At 44.3% G+C, this 22,029-nt stretch overlaps 1 protein-coding gene across 4 annotated transcripts in view; it reads right to left on the bottom strand.

Moving 5' to 3' along the window:
- Positions 1–22,029, bottom strand: part of BRCA1 (BRCA1 DNA repair associated) — a 71,532-nt gene that overhangs the window by 7,373 nt on the left and 42,130 nt on the right. For all 4 annotated transcript variants that reach the window (XM_017349213.3, XM_008271548.4, XM_008271549.4 and 1 more), the window contains exons 13-19: positions 19,759–19,885; positions 15,144–15,334; positions 12,410–12,705; positions 9,101–9,188; positions 5,296–5,373; positions 4,780–4,820; positions 1,929–2,012 (exon numbers count right to left, since the gene is read on the bottom strand). In XM_017349213.3, the coding sequence (XP_017204702.2) occupies positions 1,929–2,012; positions 4,780–4,820; positions 5,296–5,373; positions 9,101–9,188; positions 12,410–12,705; positions 15,144–15,334; positions 19,759–19,885 (905 nt within the window). The remainder of the gene's footprint in view (positions 1–1,928; positions 2,013–4,779; positions 4,821–5,295; positions 5,374–9,100; positions 9,189–12,409; positions 12,706–15,143; positions 15,335–19,758; positions 19,886–22,029) is intronic.

Raw genomic sequence — 22,029 nt, 5'->3', positions numbered from 1 at the left:
GCTACGGCCAGAGCTACGCCAATCCAAAGCCAGGAGTCAGGTACTTCCTCCTGGTCTCCCATGAGGGCGCAGCGGTCCAAGCACTTGGGCCATCTTCCACTGTCTTCCTGGGCCACAGCAGAGAGCTGGACTGGAAGAGGAGCAACTGGGACTCAAACTGGCGCCCATATGGGATGCTGGCACTATAGGCAGTGGCTCTACCTGCTACGCCACAGCACCAGTTCCTTCTGTAACTTTTCCAGAAACCACGGTACCGTCATTAAGACTTGGGGGTGGAAGTTTGGTGCAGTGGTTAACGCGCCACTTGAACACCTGCATCTCATGTTACAGTGTGTGGAGTCCTGCTTCCTCTACTACTGATCCAGGTTCTTGTTAATGTGGACCTTGGGAGATAGCAGGTGACGGCTCAAGTACTTGGGTCCCTGCCACCCACAAGGGAGACCCAGACTGAGTTCTGGGTGCCTGGCTTTAGTCTGGCTTAGCCCTGGCTGCTGTAGGCATTTGTGGAGTGAACCAGCAGATAGAGGTGAGTCTTCTCTCTTCTGTTTTACCATCTTTCAAATAAAAGGAAAAGAAATCAAAATTTAGAGTTTAGACTTGGCGTTAGACTGTATGGATTTAACTTCTAGTTCTATCACTCACAAACTGTGGGACTCTGCGCAACTTAACCTGTATCTTAATTCTCTCATCTGGAAAATGTGCTTACAGTAAACTGCATAGGGTAAAATTGTCTATGGTTGAGTGCTTAGAGCAGTCCCTGGCATATAGTGGACATTAGATAATTGGTAGCTATTGATTATTTTTTTTTTTATTTTTTTTTTTTTTACAGGCAGAGTGGACAGTGAGAGAGAGAGACAGAGAGAAAGGTCTTCCTTTGCCGTTGGTTCACCCTCCAATGGCCGCCGCTGCAGCCGGCGCACCGCGCTGATCCGATGGCAGGAGCCAGGATCCAGGTGCTTTTCCTGGTCTCCCATGGGGTGCAGGGCCCAAGCACCTGGGCCATCCTCCACTGCACTCCCTGGCCATAGCAGAGAGCTGGCCTGGAAGAGGGGCAACCGGGACAGAATCCGGCGCCCTGACCGGGACTAGAACCCGGTGTGCCGGCGCCGCAAGGTGGAGGATTAGCCTATTGAGCCACGGCGCCGGCCCCTAGCTATTGATTATTAAATAATTTTTTTTATCCTTTCAGACAGCACTGTGCATACCACACGCACAGCACTTACCACACTCCTTTAGAGAAAGACATCATGGTGAGGTAGAAAGAGCAAGGCTTTAGATTCACATGTTTAGAATTCCAGCTCTGGGATGGGTGCTTGGCACAGTGTCTTAGGTTCCACTCATGATACCGGTATCCCTTATCAGAGTACTGGGTTCAAGTCCCAGCTACTTGGCTTACAGATCTAGATTCCTGCTAATATGTACCAAGGGGATAGCAGGTGATGACTCAGGTAGGTGGGCCCCTGCTGCCCACTTGGGAGACCCAGACTAACCTCCTGTCTCCTGTCTCAGCCTGGCCCAGCTCTGGCTGTTGTGGGTATTTGGGGAGTAAACCAGTGGATTGGAGAGACTGGTCTTCCAAACAAACAAACAGAAATAAATAAAAAATAAAATCCTAGCTCTGCCACTGATCATCTGAGAGTCGAATCCCAGAGTGGAATCTAAATTACAAACCTTCTCTAAACCTCCAAGTCCCCTCATTCATAAAACAAAGACAGTATTTACTTACCTGGTTTGGATAGGCTTGGAGAAATGAAAAACAAACAAACAGAAAAACCCCAGTCTCTGTGGAAGTGCCTAGCTCACGCTAGGTGTGGTGAGCCTTAGATGATGAAAGTCAAAGACCATCTCTGGGAATGGGGTTGGGATGCAAAGCAGTGTTTGTTGTCCCCCCCCACCCCCGCTACCCCACAGGAGGAGGGGAAAGTCACCTTTCTGTCCTGGGATTCTCTCGCTCGCTTCGGACCCTGGTGGTTTCTTCCGTTGACGACATCACCTCTGACTTCAAAATCATGCTGAAAGAGACCACAGTCAAACCACGGGGTCAGAGAGAAGCCTCCTTCAATGGAAATGGAGCAGACGTGTTATATTTAAGGCACTTAGAATCACTGGACAGAATTTTGACTGAAAGTAAATAAAATCATTCTTTTTGGTGGGACTGGGTGAAATGACCAGGATTGAATCTGCGGAGGTCAATTCACTGGAGCATGGGGCGCATCTCTGTGTGCAGAAATTAGCAACGGGCTTTCACCTCACTGGGACTCCGTGTATTTTAGTTTTCAACATCTATCTCCTCTCAAAACATTCACTTAGCATTTAGATTAAACTGCTAATCCTGTGCTGTTATAGAGATAACTGGAGAATTCCCGATCTCTTAAATCAATTGTATATTACCATCTAAAGAAATAAGGGCTTTTCAGATTTCCATTGAGAGATTCACACAGTTAATGAAGCCAGAATGATAAAATATACATTTAATACACCGAAGAAAGTTAGAGGTTTTTCATAATCATTATTTTTGACTGATCAAGGTCAAGAGAATAAAGAATAATGGGACTGGGGAGGTTAGGGTTTTCAGGAGAAATCTGAAAAAGAATGCTTTTTTTAAAAAATTTGACAGGTAGAGTTACAGACAGTGAGAGAGAGAGAGAGAGACAGAAAGAAAGCTCTTCCTTCTGTTGGTTCACTCCAAAATGGCCGCTACGGCCGGCGCTGTGTTGATCCGAAGCCAGGAGCCAGGAGCTTCTTCCTGGTGTCCCATGTGGGTGCAGGGCCCAAGCACTTGGGCCATCCTCCACTGCCTTCCCGGGCCACAGCAGAGAGCTGGCCTGGAAGAGGGGCAACCGGGACTAGAACCCGGCGCCCATATGGGCTGCCGGCGCTGCAGGCAGAGGATTAACCTAGTGAGCCATGCACCGGCCCTAGGAAGAATGCTTACAAATAATTCTGACTGAAACTTAGCTTGTAGAGAAGACTGCATGTACCGCCAAGAGTATTATGAAGAGGAATTAAAAGCAAGAACGTACCCACAGCCCGTGACTAAGGGAAACAACACTTAGCATTCTCTAGTCACCTGCAGGAAGAGTCTAGTGATAAGGTCATCACTTATTTGAAGATGACTCTCACCCCTCCCCGCCCTCCCTCCTCCTAACACGTTCTTCCTCCCCATCCTCTCCACTCATTCACTATTACTAACACCCTCCCGTAGTTCAGCCCAAAAGCCCAGGAGTCATCTCTCGATTTTCTCTCCTTACTTCAGCCTCCAACCTCCTGTCTAGACCCCGCCCCCACAGCTGCCACTCTCCAGCTACACTGGTCTACTTTCTTTACCAAACCAAACTCATTCCAACCGTAAGACCTGCATGCTTGCTGTTCTCCCTCTAGTAACACTTGTTCCCACATGTCTCAAGAACTCTTTCTTGGCCGGCGCTGCGGCTCACTAGGCTAATCCTCCACCTAGTGGCACCGGCACACCGGGTTCTAGTCCCGGTCGGGGCGCCGGATTCTATCCCGGTTGCCCCTCTTCCAGGCCAGCTCTCTGCTGTGGCCCGGGAATGCAGTGGAGGATGGCCCAAGTGCTTGGGCCCTGCACCCCATGGGAGACCAGGAGAAGTGCTTGGCTCCTGCCTTTGGATCAGCTCAGTGCGCCAGCCGCAGCGCGCCAGCCGTGGTGGCCATTGGAGGGTGAACCAACGGAAAAAGGAAGACCTTTCTCTCTGTCTCTCTCTCTCCCTGTCCATTCTGCCTGTCAAAAAAAAAGAAGAAAAAAAAAAAAACTCTTTCTTATCACTTAGATTTCAGCTCATTATTTCCCAAAAGGCCTTTCCTGCATTCCTTAACTAAAGCAGTAGATCTCTGGGGCCAGCACCGTGGCCTAGTGGGTAAAGCCGCTACCTGCAGTGCTGGCAGGCATACCATATGGGCGCCAGTTCAACTCCCAGCTGCTCCACTTCCGATCCAGCTCTCTGCTGTGGCCTGGGAAAGCAGTGGAGGATGGCCCAAGTCCTTGGGTCCCTGTACCCACGTGGGAGACCTGGGAGAAACTCCTGGCTCCTGGTTTCAGATTGGTGCAGCTCCAGCTGTTGTGGCCAATTGGGGAGTGAACCAGCGGATGGAAGACCTCTCTCTCTCTGCCTCTCTGTACCTCTGACTTTCAAATAAATTAATAAACCTTTAAAAAAAAATAGTCAATCTCAGTTCTCTACCAGTTGCTAACCTGTTATCTTGTGTATTGCTTTATAGCATTCATTAATATCCTAAATTTTTCTGTATTTTTTGTGTATCACTTCTCAGTAGAACATGAATCCCACTAGAGTTGGGGTTGTTTACTGTACTGTCAATTCCTAATGCACATAGTAGGTTCTTCCAAATAGTCAATAAATGAAAGTGAAACCAACAAAAATGTCATTTAATTCAAAATACTGAAGAACGTGTAACAGTTTAAAACTGCTTTCGCTAATTTTATGTTGTCTACCTCTTGTTACCAGCAGCTCTTGGATGGCTGTTCTAAAATTATTCCTCCTCCTACACTCTTATTTACCTCTCACTGTTCTCAGTAGCATAAAGAGCAACATCTCTTCGAAGGAATCTGATTTCTGGACAGATACACATGCATATCCATATGAAAGATTTCTCCTCAACAATGCCTGTTTTTTGTCCTGGTGAATCCTTTCCCTCTGCTCGATAAACTCCTTTCCTTGCCTTTTTTTTTTTCTTCTTTTTTTACTATGTGTCTCAGTGGCATCAGGTCTCTCTGATTCGGCTGTAACATCAAGTACCTACCTCATCCAGTATCTTTCTTTCTTTAATTGACTGGGTCACCCCTAAAGAGACCACATAAAAGACAGGTCACAAAGAGCAGAAGCACAAACTCTTCTTACAGGGCTGGAGTTCAGCAAATCACTAAGGGAGTGTGGGAATAACCTCAGGTCTTCTCCCTCTAAAGCCACAGCTCTTTTAATATGGCTGTGCCAGAGATTCAATACTTTATTTAAACATTATAAAACTGCCTGCTGCACACGAATCTCTTCCCACTATTAAATAATCCCCTAGTTCATATGCTAACATTGCTAGGGGCAGATTAGGTCCTATTAGTTATAAAAGAAATCCATTTCCCAACATCACCAGCTTATCTGAACAAAGTGATGTGCATTAAAGATAAGCTAGTTTTGTGTTACTATTAAAGACCTTTTGGTATTTCAGAATCAGGAACAGAGAAAACTTCAGGTGTTAAAATGTTAGGTGTAAAACTAATTCCGAAGTGTTAAAGGAAGAGGGGAGAAACTGTACTGTACTTACAGAAATAGCTAACTACCCACTTTCCTCCTGCAATCCCCAGAAAATATTTCAGTGTCCGTTCACACACAAATTCAGCATCTGTAGAATGAAAAACATCCAAAGGATTAGAAGAAGAAAACAAAACCGGGAAGTGCTTTCGTAAGAACCTAAATAACCCAACCTCTTTTTGCTCTCAAGATCAATCTGGATGGATGACTCTGACACTCCTGGTGACAGAATCAGAGGCTGGAAGCACCACTAACTATAAGAAGCAGGTGTGGATCTTTGGAAGCCTGGAAGAGGCAAATATAAACTTAGGGTCAGAGGAAGAGTCTGCCCATCTTCTAGATGCCAACACAAGCTTAAGATGTCCATTGTCACGTCTGAGGATTTATCCATGTCAGTTGCACTGATTCATAAGGATGGAGAACATCTACTTTTTGGGATGGTTGATATGTCAAAGAAGAAAATAGTATTGTAGAAATCCTAAATCTGAAATGTCAATGTAAGTGACAAATTTTCATCCCGAGAAATCCTAACCCTCCAATATTCTCGAGAGGGACAGGAAAAATACGAAGTAGTTTCATGGATTTTCTCTCCTACATAAATATTTCAGAAACTAGTAGCTGAAAAATCACTTCTGTTTGTTTCCTAGTGTTTCAAAGGCCCTTTTGAAGAACTAAGCAAACTGAGAAAGGGCCATTTAGTTTTAAACAGGAGAAATGTATTTAAATCCTAAACACAGCAGGCTGTCTGCAAGTGTAGCAGCAGCCATTCTCCCTTAGAATTCCTCATAATTTCTGAAGGTTTTTGTTTAACTGATGCAAAAGCGGATTTAATAGCATGCTTAAACTTAGAAATTTTATCTCATTTTTATTTCCAAAGTAGTGAATGTTGTATTGTCTTTGAGTTTAAATATTGAACTACTTTAGGTTTAATTTGCATTTGAAAGCTTTCGTTTCACCTTTCATCAGCTTTGACCCAAACCTACAGCTTAAGATATATTAAATGTTAATGACATTCATCTCTAAAGTAGTAATTAGTTTGTGGTTCCTTGTTCTGACACCTGATTCCAACGAGTCCCACTTTCTGACCCTGTGATGCTGTGGAAACCTAAGACTTCAGAGGTTTTAATGAAACGTGCACAAGGGGTTTGGAGTCTCTGCTGGAGCACCTGCAGCTCTGTAGGCAGACATCCCGATGTAGGCACAGTGTGCTCAGAGAACCTATTTTGTAGAAAGGTTTTGGAGCTGAGCCATGGTAAACATCTCCTGCATCCTCCATGGTCTTTGTCTCCTTTCTGGAGCCCCATGAGTGTATAACTCTTCTTTCAGGTAACAATTCTTTAACTATCTGAGAACAGTTGTCAGCTGTCTTATTCTCTAAAGTCTTTTCATTCCTTCATTTTCTCTTTGAATGAAATTGAGTTCTTTCCCCCATCTTCGCCTGGATACATTCTCCAGTTTGTCAGTGATTGTCTTAACCCATTATGTACAATCACCCTGTTAGGGCACCTATAAAGACTTACCATTTATAGTAACTTTGAAATAAATATTATGTCATTGAAATATTTGCAGAATTGGTGGCCAGAGTTATGCTGCAGCCAGTTAAGCTGCTGCCTGCAATGCCAGCACCCATATGAGAGCTGGTTCATGTCCCAGCTGCTCCATTTCAGATCCAGCTCCCTGCTAATGGGCCTGGGAAAGCAGAAGATGATCCAAGTCCTTGGACCCCTGCATCCATGTGGGAGACCTGGAAGGAGCTCCAGGCTCCTGGCTTTGCCTGACCCAGCCCCAGCCTTGGCAGCTATTGGGGGAATGAACCAAAGGGTAGATCTCTGTCTCCGTCTCATTCTCTGTAACTTTGCCTTCCAAATAAATAAATGAATCTTTCAGTTTGCAGAATTGAAAACTTGGGAGTTAATTAAAAAGACAGCCCAGGGCTCAGAGCAGAGGACAGTTTCGTTCAGGCATCCCTCTGGTAGAAAGCCAGGAGCCAAGAATTTCATTCGAGTCTCCCACATGGGTGGCAGGGGTTCAAGGACTTGGGCCATCTTCCACTGCTTTCCCAGGTACTTTAGTAGGAAGCTGGATTGGAAGTGGAGCAGCAGGAAATCAAATGGGCACTCTTATGAAATGCCAGCATCATCGGCAGCGGCTTAACCTGCTCACCACAATGCTGGCCCCAGGCATTCAGTAGCCCTGAATGTTTACTCAGATTTAGGTTATATCAACTAAAAATTCCCAGAGGTCTCTTTTATCACACAAACCACAATTAAGATTTAAAAAGTGGGAGGGGGAGGGACGGCGGCACTGTGGCGTAGTTGGTAAAGCCGCTGCCTGCAGCGCCAGCATCCCATATAGATGCCGGTTTGAGTCTCAGCTGCTCTACTTCTGATCCAGCTCTGTGCGATGGCCTGGGAAAGCAGTACAAGATGGCCCAAGTCCTTGGGCCCCTGAACCATGTGGGAGACCTGGAGGAAGCTCCTGGCTCCTGGCTTCAGATGGGTGCAGCTCCAGCTGTTGCAGCCAATTGGGGAGTGAACCAGCAGGGATGGAAGACCTTTCTCTCTTTCTCTGCCTCTCCTTCTCTCTCTGTGTAACTCTTTCAAATAAATACATCTTTAAAAAAAAAAAAAAAAGATGAAGGAAGAGATAGGTGTTTGGCTTAGCAGATAAGCCACCCACATGGGTTTGAGTCCCTGCGTTTGACACCTGCTTCCAGCTCCTGACTACAGCTTCCTGCTAATACAGACCCATGAGCAGCAGTGACAGCTCAATTGGGCTCCTACCACACACGGGGGACCTGGATTTTCTCGGCTCCCAGCTTTGTCCTCAGTCCAGCCCTGACTGACCCTAGCATTTGGAGAATGAATCAGCATATGAGAGTTCTCACCGTTTCTATTTCTCAAATAAATAATTAAGTAGGGTATTGTGGTGCAGTGGGTTAAGCCATCACTTGGGATGGATGAATCCCATATGGAAGTGCCTGAGATTGAGTCTTGCCTCTACCTCTGCTTTGGATCCAGCTTTCTGTTAATGTGCTTGGGAGGCAGCAGATGGAGTTCCTGGCTCCTGGCTTTGGCTTGGCCGAGCCCCAGCTGTTGTGGGCATTTGAGGAGTAAACCAGCAGATGGAAAACCCCTCCCCTTGTCACTCTGCCTTTCAAATAAAAATGAACGAATAAACATGTTTTTACATGGTAGGGCTGTTTCAGAGCTACTGAAGTGTCTTCCTGAAAAACTCTCAACAGCACTTTAACCGTGTGGTACATGGAGCTAGGGTCTCCAGATTTGAGTGAAGATTCACTTCTGCCCCATTCCCTCTTGCCTCAGTTGTTCTTCTAGGACTTAGGCCCTGGCTCATCAGAAAGGCTTTCAGTCAGTGCAGTCCAGGCAGGAAGACAGGAAGTGGCTCATTGTTCTGGTTCAACATGCCAAATCTTAAGCTAAAGCAAAAGGGTGGAGGAGGTAGTAAAAACGCATTTGTTTTTCATAAAGTAGTAACTGATGGGTTACTGGGAGACTATCACTCATGCTGTGCTTAACAAACATAGGTTGAGTATCCCTTTCCAAGATGCTTGGGACCAGACTGTTTCAGATTTTGGAATATTTGCATATTCAATATACAAGCTATCTTGGTGATGGAATCCAAATCTAAACATGAAATTCATTTAGGTTTGATACATACCTTATACACATAACCTGAAGGTAATTTTATAAAATATTTTGGATTTTCAGATTAGGGATGCTCAATCTATGTTCCTATTTTTTTAATGTGGTTTTATGCAGCAGATGTAACATATTCTATAAAGGTTCTTGGTATACCTGTTTTCATAATGACATGAGTAGTCTCTTCAGTAATTACATTAGTTAAAGTGATGTGGTATTTTCTGGCAAACTTGTGCACAAGCATCTGAAATCAAATAAAATACTGCATTATAAGAAAGTAACTCCAGTACACATCTTAAAGTATTAGTTATCCTTGTTTTGAATTTCCATTTTTCTAAGATATGCCTTTTTTTATTACACCATGAGTCAAGTCTCAACGTGAATAATTTAATAAAAATTATGTACAAATCAGAGGAAGATACTGTAATATAGTCTCTGCTAGCAAACAAGGAACTACAACCCAGGATTCAAAATATTAATTTTGCCTTTAATAGCAGATATCATTTGATTTTCTAAAACAGTGTCATTGTATAGGGACACTCTAGCACAACTTAGATTTATCAGCTTACACTTTATAAGCCTGCATAAAAAGCTATGTTATAGATCTATGTAGCTTAAAATGAAGATTCAAGTGCTGCTGTCGTGGCATGGTGGTTAGGTTGCTGCTTGCAAGGCCAATTAGAGTCCTGGCTGCTGTATTTTTGATCCAGCTTCCTGCCTGGGAAAGCAGTGGTTGACCACTCAAGTACTTGGGTCCCTGCCACCCATGTGGAAGACCCAGATGGAATTCTGAGCTCTTGCCGTCAGCCTGGCCCACCTCTAACTATTGCTGGCATTTGAGGAGTGAACCAGCAGGTAGAAATCGCTCTCTCTTTTTGTCATTCTGCCTTTTGAATAAATAAATAAATCTTTTAAAAAGAAAAAAAAAAAAAAGCTGGTTCAACTCTGATAGTTACAAAATGGTCAAGTGAAGATGCTCCTACAGGTAAGGACAAAAACTACCAATTCTCTCTCAAGGAATGAGAGACTCGTATTCTTCCCAAAATAAATCTGAAGTCCTCTAGTTATTATCTATCAACCAAATGAAAATCAATGAGCACAGCTGGCATAACTGGTAGCTACTCTTTGGTAAATAACTTTATCAAGAGCCATCCTTTCCTAGCCATGGCCACTCACATCCATATTTATGTGCTGCACAGCATTGCAATGGAGGTCACCCATCTTTCTTCATGCTGCCTTACTCCATACTGACATGGGGCACTGAGAAAAAGCAGGCTGGAGCTAACGACATCCTCCTCCTTTTGCCAATGCCCTCTGCCAGGATCATTAGCAATTCTGAACTGATTAATTACTGAAATCCCAGCCTTGAGACAGTGCTCAGTTAGAAGAGCAACTGCTGAAAAGATCATCTTAATATGGACTTTGGAATTAATCATGTGTAATACAGTCAGTAGCTTTCATCATAAATTTACCACACTTCAGCAGGTCTGAATAGAGCTCAAAGTTTTCCTTGCTGCTTGTTTAAAGACAACACATACCCAAGCCCCTTGTAGTCCAATCTGTAACTCAGAATTGCCCATGGCAAGAAAGATTATACCATTTTAGTCACCTTTGAGATGCTGAACCCGCAGAACAAAGGAATAAGGAAAGCTAATTTTCAGTGAATAAATGGGAGTTCTAGCTATGCAGAGAACTGATCAAGAGCCATTTAAACGGACACAGGTTCAGAATTTTTAGAGCAAATTGCTGGTGTAGGCATGGAACTGTAAGCTGAGAATGTTAACAGCCGTGTATCTCCCAGGGTGGACACAGCTCACTTTACCCTTTCTACAGAGGGATACACCTAGTCATAGAGAACATTAAGCTGAGTCACCTCTGAGGGAGAACTGAGGATGAGAAGTTGTTCTTAACCTAAGAATGATGTATTAGTAAAAATATTTCAGAATTACTCAGTTACCTCTCAGCCTGCAAGACACAGCACCCATTATTGAATCCATCTGACAGTCTTGGGTGTTAACATGTTTTAAAGAAATATTCACTCAACTATTTTGTTATTAAGTGACATGAATGGCAATTAATTACAGGGAAAGCAAATTTCCTAGGATGTCTGAAATCTGTAAGCAGCTCAAGCAGAAATAAGGTTTCAGTGGTCTTAATATTTCAATGGTTATTTTTCCATGTATTAAACAATTCCCATTTCTGGCATGAAATTCCCATTTTGGCCCACGAAATGCCAAAATCCTAATAGCAAAAGGTGCTGTAGGGTAGAAACGACAGGGCAGGCTATTGAATAACTTGTCTTACAAGCCAGGATAAAGACAAACACACACTGGAGACATGCCAGTGTCTGGCAGTATGCGTGGAACCAGTCTGGATTTTGTTAAACATGCTGGTAAGTTTACTCAGTTGTGAACCAAAGGAGGAAAAAGATGCCTACTTGCTTCACTAGACAAAAGAAATTCAAATTCAAAAGCTCATGGGGCGGTGTGGTATAGCAGGTAAAGCTGCTGCGTGCTACACCAGTGTCCCATTTGGGCACTGGTTATAGTCCCAGTTGTTCCACTTCCCATCCAACTCCCTGCTAATGGCTTGAGAAGGCAGTGGAGGGATGGGCCAAGTGCTTGGGTCCCTGCACCCATGTGGGAGACACAGAAGAAGCTCCTGACTCCTGGCTTCAGCCCAGCCCAGCCCAGCCCTGGCTATTGAGGCCATCTGGGGAGTGAATGAGCAGATGGAAAATCTCTCTCTCTCTCTCTCTGTAACTCTGATTTTCAAATAAATAAATAATTTTTTAAAAGACTTTTTTATCCATTTGAAAGTCAGAGTTACACAGAGAAGGAGAGGCAGAGAGAGAGAGAGAGAGAGAGAGAGAGAGAGAGAGAGAGAGGAGAGAGAGAGAGAGAGAGAGAGAGATGTCTTCCATCTGCTGGTTCACTCCCCAACTGGCTGCAACAGCCAGAGCTGAGCTGATCCGAAGCCATAAGCCAGAAGCTTCCTTTGGATCTCCCACTTGGGTGCAGGGACCCAAGGACTTGGGCCATCTTCTACTGCTTTCCCAGGCCATAGCAGAATCGGAAGTGGAGCACCCGAGTCTTGACTTACCACCCATATGGGATACTGACACCACAGGCGGTAACTTAACCAGCTACGCCACAGTGCTGGCCCCAGTACATGAATCTTAAAAAAAAAAAAAAAAAAAAAAAAAAAAAGCTCTATATTAGACCCCAAAGTAAAGTATACCTTTTTGTTAATATTTAATAATTATTTTCTCAAGTAATAGGAAAAACAATCCATACTATAGTCTTACCTAGATGCAAATTTTCATAATTTAGTAATGGAAATTAAATTACATAGAATTGTGCTTGTTTCCCAGATTTCTTCCCTTATTCATTTTTCACACCCCACACAAAACTATCTGCAGCACATAACATTAAATATTACAGGGAAATATATGGATACACTCACAAATTCTTTTGGGGTCAAGCCTGATACCACCATGGATATTCCCTTGTTGATCCTTTCTGTTGAGGATATTGATTCTGGCTTATCCAAGCTTAAACTTTCTTCCTTGGAACTGCATCCAGCACTATCGTTAGCTGGACTCTGGACAGATTCTGCAACCTGAAATTGGGGTAACTTCAGTGTAGATCGTGAATCTGGTGAGCTGCACACAGGAGCTGGCCCGGGGGCTCTGTCCTCAGCAGGAGCAGATTCAGGGTCAGAGAAGAGGCTGATTCCGGATTCCAAGTAAGGGGTGCCCTCTGAAAGGAACGGAAAAAGGAGGTTAATCTACGTGACAATGAATCTTGAATCACAACTGTCCTGTCTCTGCAAAGAAGTCAAACGACCAATGAAGTTAGGGTAAAAGGAAAGGAATGCACTGATACACTGCTGGTGGGACTGCGCCTTACCTTTTCTGAAGGACACTGCTGTTACCCAGCAAAACCCTTACCAGGTGTTTATACTTCTAGTCAACAATTCCCGTTTTAGAAGCATACAGAATTATAAGGAAATGAAGGATGTTTGCAAAGGTTTAGTTATAGGAATGTTCATTGTAACACTGTATAATAGTAATTTTAGAATAACCCAGATATCCCATAATAGGATATTAAACAAACTGTGATGCATCTATTTCAATGGAGTTTTCCTTGCTCATTATAGTTTATTTATTTATTTATTTATTTATTTTTTGACAGGCAGAGTGGACAGTGAGAGAGAGAGACAGAGAGAAAGGTCTTCCTTTGCCGTTGGTTCACCCTCCAATGGCCGCCGCGGCCAGCGCGCTGCGGCCGGCGCACCGCGCTGATCCGATGGCAGGAGCCAGGAGCCAGGTGCTTCTCCTGGTCTTCCATGGGGTGCAGGGCCCAAGCACTTGGGCCATCCTCCACTGCACTCCCTGGCCACAGCAGAGAGCTGGCCTGGAAGAGGGGCAACCGGGACAGAATCCGGCGCCCCGACCGGGACTAGAACCCGGTGTGCCGGCGCCGCTAGGCGGAGGATTAGCCTAGTGAGCCGCGGCGCCGGCCCGCTCATTATAGTTTAAACACTGATGTACAATAAGACAGAGTAATGTTCCTAATATATTGAAGATGAAAAATATTATCCTGGTAATATTTTAAAATCTAAAGCATAACTAAAACGACTAAAGAGGGACAGTGAGCCAAGCAGCTGCCTGTGAGGCATGCATCCCAGGTAGAGTGCCGTTTCGAGTCCCAGATGCTCCACTTCTTTTTTCTTTTTAAGCTTTAATTTTTTAAAAAATATTTATTTATTTATTGGAAAGGCAAAGTTACAGAGAGAGGGGGAGAGAGAGATCAGTTGATCTCCCATCTGCTGGTTCACTCCCCAAATGGCTGCAGTGGTCAGGGCTGGGCCAGGCCGAAGTCAGGGATGCTCTACTTCTGATCCAGCTCCCTACTAACTGTGCCTGGGAAAGCAGCAGGGGACGGCCCACGCACCCACATGGGTAGGATGCTACCCACCTGGGAGACCTGGATGGAGTTCCAGCGTGCTGGCTTTGGCCTGGACAAGCCCCGGCTTTGCACCCTTTGGGGGCTGCCAGCAGAAGGAGCTCGCTCTCTCTCCCTGTCATTGCTCCTTTCAAAGAAGTAATAAATCTTTTTGAAAAATAACTAAAGAAAGATAGTAATATCTTGCTGTTAACTGATATACTTGAGCTATTTTCTGTTGCTTTCCCAGGTACATGAGAGGGGAGCTGGATGCAGAGTGGTGGAGCAGCTGGGATTTGAATCAGTGCTCATATGGGATGCCAGCCACAGCTGCACAATGCCAGTCCCTGTATGAGATTCTTAAAATGCCCCTAATGAACATGACCAGATACCACATTTGAGGTCAGATAGCACCTTTTATGATAATGTATTTTTGAGAATTAATTTAAAGCTTTCATTACTGATTAAAACTTTGATTTACAAGCCATAAACCACACTACTCATTAAAGTGATTTTTTTTTATTAACATTTTTTATTTTATTTTTGACAGGCAGAGTAGACAGTGAGAGAGAGAGACAGAGAGAGAAAGGTCTTCCTTTGCCGTTGGTTCACCCTCCAATGGCCGCCGCTGCAGCCGGCGCACCGCGCTGATCCGATGGCAGGAGCCAGGATCCAGGTGCTTTTCCTGGTCTCCCATGGGGTGCAGGGCCCAAGCACCTGGGCCATCCTCCACTGCACTCCCTGGCCATAGCAGAGAGCTGGCCTGGAAGAGGGGCAACTGGGACAGAATCCGGTGCCCCAACTGGGACTAGAACCTGGTGTGCCGGCGCCGCAAGGTGGAGGATTAGCCTATTGAGCCACGGCGCCGGCTTAAAAGTGATTTATAAGGCATAAAACATATAGTAATTTATATCCATTAATACATAAAAAAGAGCTTGCTTCAATTTTCGACTCATTTGTCAATAAAGGACAGGCCTTAAACTTTATATTGTAGAGCCTCAGCACCCTGGTCCAACATGTGAAGAGTACACTGGTGTACTTCCATCCTCCAGATTGTTAGTTAAACCAACACAGACAAATTAACAGCTGTGGTAATTTTCAAGTAAGCTTAGATTACCATTCGTGGTTTCAATACAGCAGAAGTATCCGTGATATACTAATGTATCAGAAAGTTGATTAGCCAGAATATCTTCACATAGGATTCCGAGAAGATGAAAGTGTCACCTCCATTACAGCAGATGAAACATTACCTGTATCTTGTGTTGGCAAATAAGACTCTGACACTGAATCTTGCGGCTCAGAGTCTTCCAGCTGCCGCTGCTCCAAACCAACTTCCTTAACGGACTCCTCTTGAGGTGGGCAGCTTTTGTTCCGAAGAGCGCTCGAATGGCTGTGCGTGTACCATCTATTCCCGAACAACTGGGATTCAGAAGGGGAAGTCCTAGAAGATGGATGAAAGGAGAAAGACCATTATTGACCATTATCACCAATTCTAAAAGGACAAATCATACTTCTCAGGTAAGCCAAAGCTCAGGTGAAACAGTACATGGTCAGATCAGGAATAACTTGCAAAAGAGCCAGGTGACGGTCTAGATTCACATTCCTATCAACATGTCAGGGCTGACATATCTCCCCTTAGGGGCTGGATATCTCTTAGCTGCTTAAAAGCATGTCAGAAAATCTGACCAAATTATCTACTGCTATGTACTCAAATTCTATACATTATTCAACCTAAGTTCAAATTAATATGTAAAAAATCAGCTCTCCTATGACATAGAAAATTGATTAATGTTGACATACTTGCTCTTTCTCTATGTAACTCTGACTTTCAAATAAATAAAATAAATTCTTTTTTTTTAAAGATTTATTTATTTATTTGAAAGTCAGAGTTACACAGAGAGAGAAGGAGAGGCAGAGAGAGAGGTCTTCCATCCGCTGGTTCACTCCCCAATTTGCCACAATGGCCAGAGATGCGCCGATCCGAAGCCAGGAGCCAGGAGCTTCTTCCAGGTCTCCCATGTGGGTGCCAGAGGCCCGAGCACATCTTCTACTGCTTCCCCAGGCCATAGCAGAGAGCTGGATCGGAAGTGGAGCAGCCGGGACTCAAATTGGCGCCCATATGGGATGCCGGCACTGCAGGCAGCAGCTTTACCTGCTACACCACAGTGCCAGCCCCTAAAATATATTCTTAGAAAAAAAAAAAAAAAAAAAAAAGAATAGCTAGGCCCCTTGAAGATGAGCAAAACCTGAACTGCTGCTCTCAAGCACTCTAGTAGGAGAGGAAGTTCAATCAATGTGCGGATTCTATGATAGAAGACTATAGATTACCTGTTGGAGGAAGAGCAGCAGAAATTTTTAGTTTGAATAGTAAACAGACAGTTCACCTGGTTAAAACATGCTGGTGAAGCCATTCTTTCTAAACTTGGCCACATCTTCTCACTCTGCCAGTCAAAATGCCAGCACCCTAGACTCACAACTATCCTCAATCTAAGGGGCTCGCAAAAGATGGTGTGATTAGACTATTGGCCAAATGTGCCCATTCCCAGGAAGATAAGCATATATATGCAGTAGAGATTTGATAAACACGAATTTATCTTCCTTTCTAGAATGGTGTGATGTGTGACCCTAACAGTTCTGCATCTCTTTCTGAGCTATCCAATGGAAATAATAGTCCTGAACTTGTCCTTTTATTTTTATTTATTTATTTATTTATTTATTTTTTTTTTTTTGACAGGCAGAGTGGACAGTGAGAGAGAGAGACAGAGAGAAAGGTCCTCCCTTGCCGTTGGTTTACCCTCCAATGGCCGCCGCGGCTGGCGCGCTGCGACCGGCGCACCGCACTGATCCGATGGCAGGAGCCAGGTACTTCTCCTGGTCTCCCATGGGGTGCAGGGCCCAAGCACTTGGGCCATCCTCCACTGCCTTCCCGGGCCACAGCAGAGAGCTGGCCTGGAAGAGGGGCAACTGGGACAGAATCCGGCGCTCCGACCAGGACTAGAACCTGGTGTGCCGGTGCCGCAAGGCGGAGGATTAGCCTAGTGAGCCGCGGCGCCGGCCTGTCCTTTTATTTTGACAATTGTGTTACAAAGACCAAATGAAGGGCTGGTGTTATGGCACAGCAGGTTAAGTTACCACCTGATATATCACCATCCCATGAGTGCTGGTTCAAGTCCTGGCTGCTCCACTTCCAATCCAACTCCCTGCCAATGCCCCTGGGAAAGCAGCAGAAGATAGCCCCTGCCACTCACATGGGAGACCCAAAAGGAGTTCCAGTCTCCTGGCACAGCTCCAGCCACTGCAGCCATTTGGAGAATGAACCAGTGGATAGATCTCTCTCTCTCTCTGTCTCTTCTTCCCCCTTCTTTTTGTAACTCTGCCTTTCAAATAATAGTAATTTTTAAAAAAGATCAAATGAGGGAGTAGATAGCATTTTTTTAAAAAATATTTATTTTATTTATTTGAAAGGGAGAGTTACAGAGAGAGAGATTCAGATCTTTCATCATCCGATGGTTCACTCTTCAAATGGCTGCAAAGAGGGAGTCTAGGCCAGGCTGAAGCCAGGAGCCAAAAACTTCTTTTGGGTCTCCCACATGGATGTAGGGCTCAAGCACTTAAGCCATCTTCCAGTTCCCAGGTACATTAGCAGGGAGCTGGACTGGAAATGGAACAGCTGGGACTCAAACTGGCACCCATATGGGATGCCAGAGCTGCAGGCTGTGGTTTTAACACACTGAGCCACAGTGCTGGCCCCCAGATGAACATTTTTTTTTTTTTTTTGACAGGCAGAGTGGACAGTGAGAGAGAGACAGAGAGAAAGGTCTTCCTTTGCCGTTGGTTCACCCTCCAATGGCCGCAGTGGCCAGCGTGCTGCGCTGATCCGATGGCAGGAGCCAGGTGCTTTTCCTGGTCTCCCATGGGGTGCAGGGCCCAAGCACTTGGGCCATCCTCCATTGCACTCCCTGGCCACAGCAGAGAGCTGGCCTGGAAGAGGGGCAACTGGGACAGAATCCGGCACCCTGACCAGGACTAGAACCTGGTGTGCCGGCGCCACAAGGCAGAGGATTAGCCTAGTGAGCTGCGGCACCGGCTCCAGATGAACATTTTTAAAAATGTTTATTTATGGAGCTGGCACTATGACGTAGCGGGTAAAGCCACCACCTATAGTGCTGGCATCCTATATGGGAGCCAGTTCAAGACCCGGCTGTTCCACTTCTGATCCAGCTCTCTGCTATTTGCCTGGGAAAGCAGCAGAAGATGGCCTAAGTCCTTGGAGCCCTGCACCCATGTGGGAGACCCGGAAGAAGCTCCTGGCTTCAGATCGGACTAGCTCCAGCCATTGTGGCCATCTGGGAGCGAACCAGCAGATGGAATGCCTCTCTCTCTCTCTGCCTGCCCCACAGATAAAGTATTTTTGAAAACAGAAAGTGCTATAGAGTCTTATATCAACAGTGATTTGAAAATATACCCTAGAGAGATCTTCTGAATATTTCTTGAGATAAATAACATCCAAATTTTTCTTAGATTCTAGACAGAAATTTCAGTTAGGGCAAATGCTGCCTTGGAGAAGTCTACCATCAGCTCCCAGGATTGTTCAGGTTTTAGTTACTGTTTTTCTTTGTTGTATTTTTTGTTGTTAATCTTTTATTGATTATTTTCATTTTATATGAAAGGCAGAGAAACAGAGAGAGACAGAGATCTCCCACCTGCTTGTTTCCTCCACAATGTCCACAACAGCTACAGCTGGGCCAGGTTGAAGCCAGGAGTCCAGACTCAGTCTGGTAGCAGGGACCCAAGTATTTGGGCCATCATCTGTTGCCCCCTAGTACATCAGCAGGAAGCTGTGTTGGAAGCAGAGGAACTGGGACATGAACCAGGCACTGTGATATGGGATGCAGGTGTCCCTAGCAGTGACTTAACTGCCACACCAAATGCACACTTCAGGTTTTGTTTCTATATTTCACTGTGACTTTCAGAAGGAGCACATCTATCTAACTGCACACTTCTCCTATTGTAGCTTATGTCTGGTATAGGGCCAAAAAGCTTATTCCCAGTAAAATAAAATAAGCATCCTGGATCAATAAAGGGTCATAAACATTTGTGAACAATAACAACAACAACAAAAAAGCAGAGAATATGGGGGGAAAATTTAAGCTAAGAGTTCAGTGGGCAGGTGTTTGGCTGGTGAAGATGCCTGCATCCGTATCAGAGTGCCTGGGTTTAACCCCTGGCATTGGTTCCCAACAATTCCACCTTCCTGCCAAGGCAGACCCTAGCAGGCAGCAGATGACAGCTCAAGCAGTTATGTCCCTGCCACTCACTTGGGAGTCCTGGATTGAGATCCTGGCTGCTGGCTTCAGGATGGTCAATTCCTGTCTGCAGCAGGCATTTGGAAAATGATTTCATGGATGGGATCTTGAGTTGTCTCTGTCTTTCAGTATAAGTTAAGACATCATGCAGAGGGGCCAGCGCTGTGGCACAGTAGGTTAATCCTCCACTTGTGCACTGGCATTCCATATGGGCACCGGTTCTAGTTCCGTCTGCTCCTCTTCTGATCCAGCTCTCTGCTATGGCCTGGGAAAGCAGTGGAAGATGGCCCACAACCTTGGGCCGCGGCACCCTCGTGGGAGACCGGGAAGAAGCTCTTGACTCCTGGCTTCGGAATAGGCTCTGCTCTGGTCGTTATGGCCATTTGGGGAGTGAACCAGCGGATGGAAAACCTTTCTCCCTATCTCTCCCTCTCACTATCTATAACAAATAAATAAATAAAATAAAAATAAATGCAACTTCACAGAAGTTTCTTAAAAAAAAAAAAAAAAAAAAAAAAAAAAAAGACATCATGCAGGCACCACATTTGACATTTCTTACCTTCCTGCTCCTGGTTCTTTATTTTTACTGTTGGAATGATGTGGAGATTCCCGGAACTTGTCAACAGAAAGGCTTTTTGGATTCCGGCTGATAGGATATTCACTAGTTTTCTCTGAAGTTAATACTCCTTTAAATAGAATGAGAAAACAAAGAAATCTACTTTTTTTTTTTTCCTGATGGTGATAATTCAGGTGAGAACATCAATTTTTCCAAAAGCAGCAATCTGTGACAATCAAATTGGTTTTTAAACAAGTATTCAGATAAAATTCTACAAACACAAGTGATGCAACAGACGGATGCTAGCACTGAATGGAACGAAATGATTAATAAATAATGATAATAAAAAGTGTACCTTAAAACTAGGTAAATAAAGACACTCAGCTGAGACAAGACTGAAAAAATATATTTGCCTTTCGCCCTGAATGATAAGAAAACAAGAATAAGCAACAAGTTTTTATCTTTGCAGCAAACTGAATTATACCCAAGTCCCCTTAGATAGCAAAGAAAAAGGTTCTGGAAGCACAAGGCGTGTTCCCTTTCCTATCCCCACAGCCTCCACGGCAAAGGTCACATGGGATGAGGGTTGAGCTTTGTGCCTGTGTGAGGAAGCAAGAGGAGGGAAGTCAGATGAAAAAGAAAAGAAAAAAAAAAAAAGGTGACATTTTGCTTCACATTTTCAATTACTGAGGAAAAACAAACAGAACTAAAAAAATCAACACAAGATGCTGGTTTATAAGGAACCTTGAAATAATACATGGAACTAATGATGAAATGGCCCAAGAAGGGGAAAAAAAAAAAACACAAAACAGACCCAAGGCAAAGTTCTAGAATGCCAGCATACCCTATTTATTAATTCCTTCAAATGAATTATTGTGCCACTGCCTCCTAGGAAGTGGCTTAAAGGCAGAAATATTTAAAATGCAAAAGCAAACAGATAAAAATCACAAATTTCCCGACCATTAAAAAATTGCCGATGACTGTAATTCATTTCAAGCTTTTATTAGAAAAGCTAAAATCCATAAATCAAGGTAGAACATTTAAACAAAGGTTTGTATTAATTTAGCTGTTTTTTTAAGATACTGGGTAGCCTGGGGGAAAATAATCATTGATTTTCTAAGTTAATTTTCAAATATATTATATATAATTTCCTTTATACTCATCTTTCTGGACCTGTGAATTTCTAGGAACACAAGGACTCTGCCTGAAGCCACCAGCTGCTGAAGGTGGGCAGGGTTTAACCTTAAATACTGGTATCAGGGCTGGCACTGGGGCATAATGAATTTAGCTGCCACCTGTGACACTGGCATTCCAGACGGGCGCTGGTTGGAGTTCTGGCTGCTCCACTTCCGATCTAGCTTCCTGCTAATAAGCTTGGGAAAGCAGTGGAAAATGGCTCATGGTCCTTTAGCTCCTACACCCACATACGAGACTTAGAAAGAAGCTCCTGGCTCCAGCTTTATCTAGCCCTGGTTGTTGCGGCCATCTGGGGAGTGAACCAGCAGATGGGAGATCTCTCTATATTTCTTTCTCTCTTGCTTTAACTGTCTTCCAAATAAATAAAATAACTAAAAAAAATACAGGTATTATTCTTCCCTCCACAAAAATTCAGGATGATAACTGAAAAATAGTGATGTGCAGCTTCTGAGGAACCAGACCAAACAGAATTAACCACTGGAAAGGGTTTAAAAAAGAAAGAAAGAAAAAAAAAAAAAGTGAAAGGCAAGGGTAGCCTGATACCGACATAGCTATTAAAAATAAGGAGCCGCGGCCGACACTGTGGCACAGTGGGCCACAGCCTGCAAATGCCAGCATCCCATGTGGGTGCCGGTTTGAGTCCCAGCTGCTCCATTTCTGATCCAGCTCTCTGCTATGGCCTGGGAAAGCAGTAGAAGATGATCCAAGTCCTTGGGTCCCTGCACCCACGTGGGAAACCCAGAAGAAGCTCCTGGCTCCTAGCTTCGGATCAGCTCAGCTCTGGCCATTGCGGTCATTTGGGGAGTGAATCAGCAGCGGATGGAAGACCTCTCTCTCTGGCTCTACCTCTCTCTGTAACTCTTTCAAATAAATAAAATAAATAAATCTTCAAAAAAAAATAAAGAAGGAGCCATGCTCCTAATTCTGTATATATGAAATAACATGAAATTCATTCACTTTATATATAAAATGTTTTTTTAAAAAAGCCATACTACCACCAGCACACATCAGCATATGAATTTCTTCTCACTACAATGGACCTCAAGCTATGGAGAAAACAAGCTAACCTGACTTGGG

The sequence above is a fragment of the Oryctolagus cuniculus genome, chromosome 17 (genome assembly GCF_964237555.1).
Source record: "Oryctolagus cuniculus chromosome 17, mOryCun1.1, whole genome shotgun sequence".
NCBI classification, from domain to species: Eukaryota; Metazoa; Chordata; class Mammalia; order Lagomorpha; family Leporidae; genus Oryctolagus; species Oryctolagus cuniculus.
This window is presented reverse-complemented; position numbering and strand designations above follow the sequence as displayed.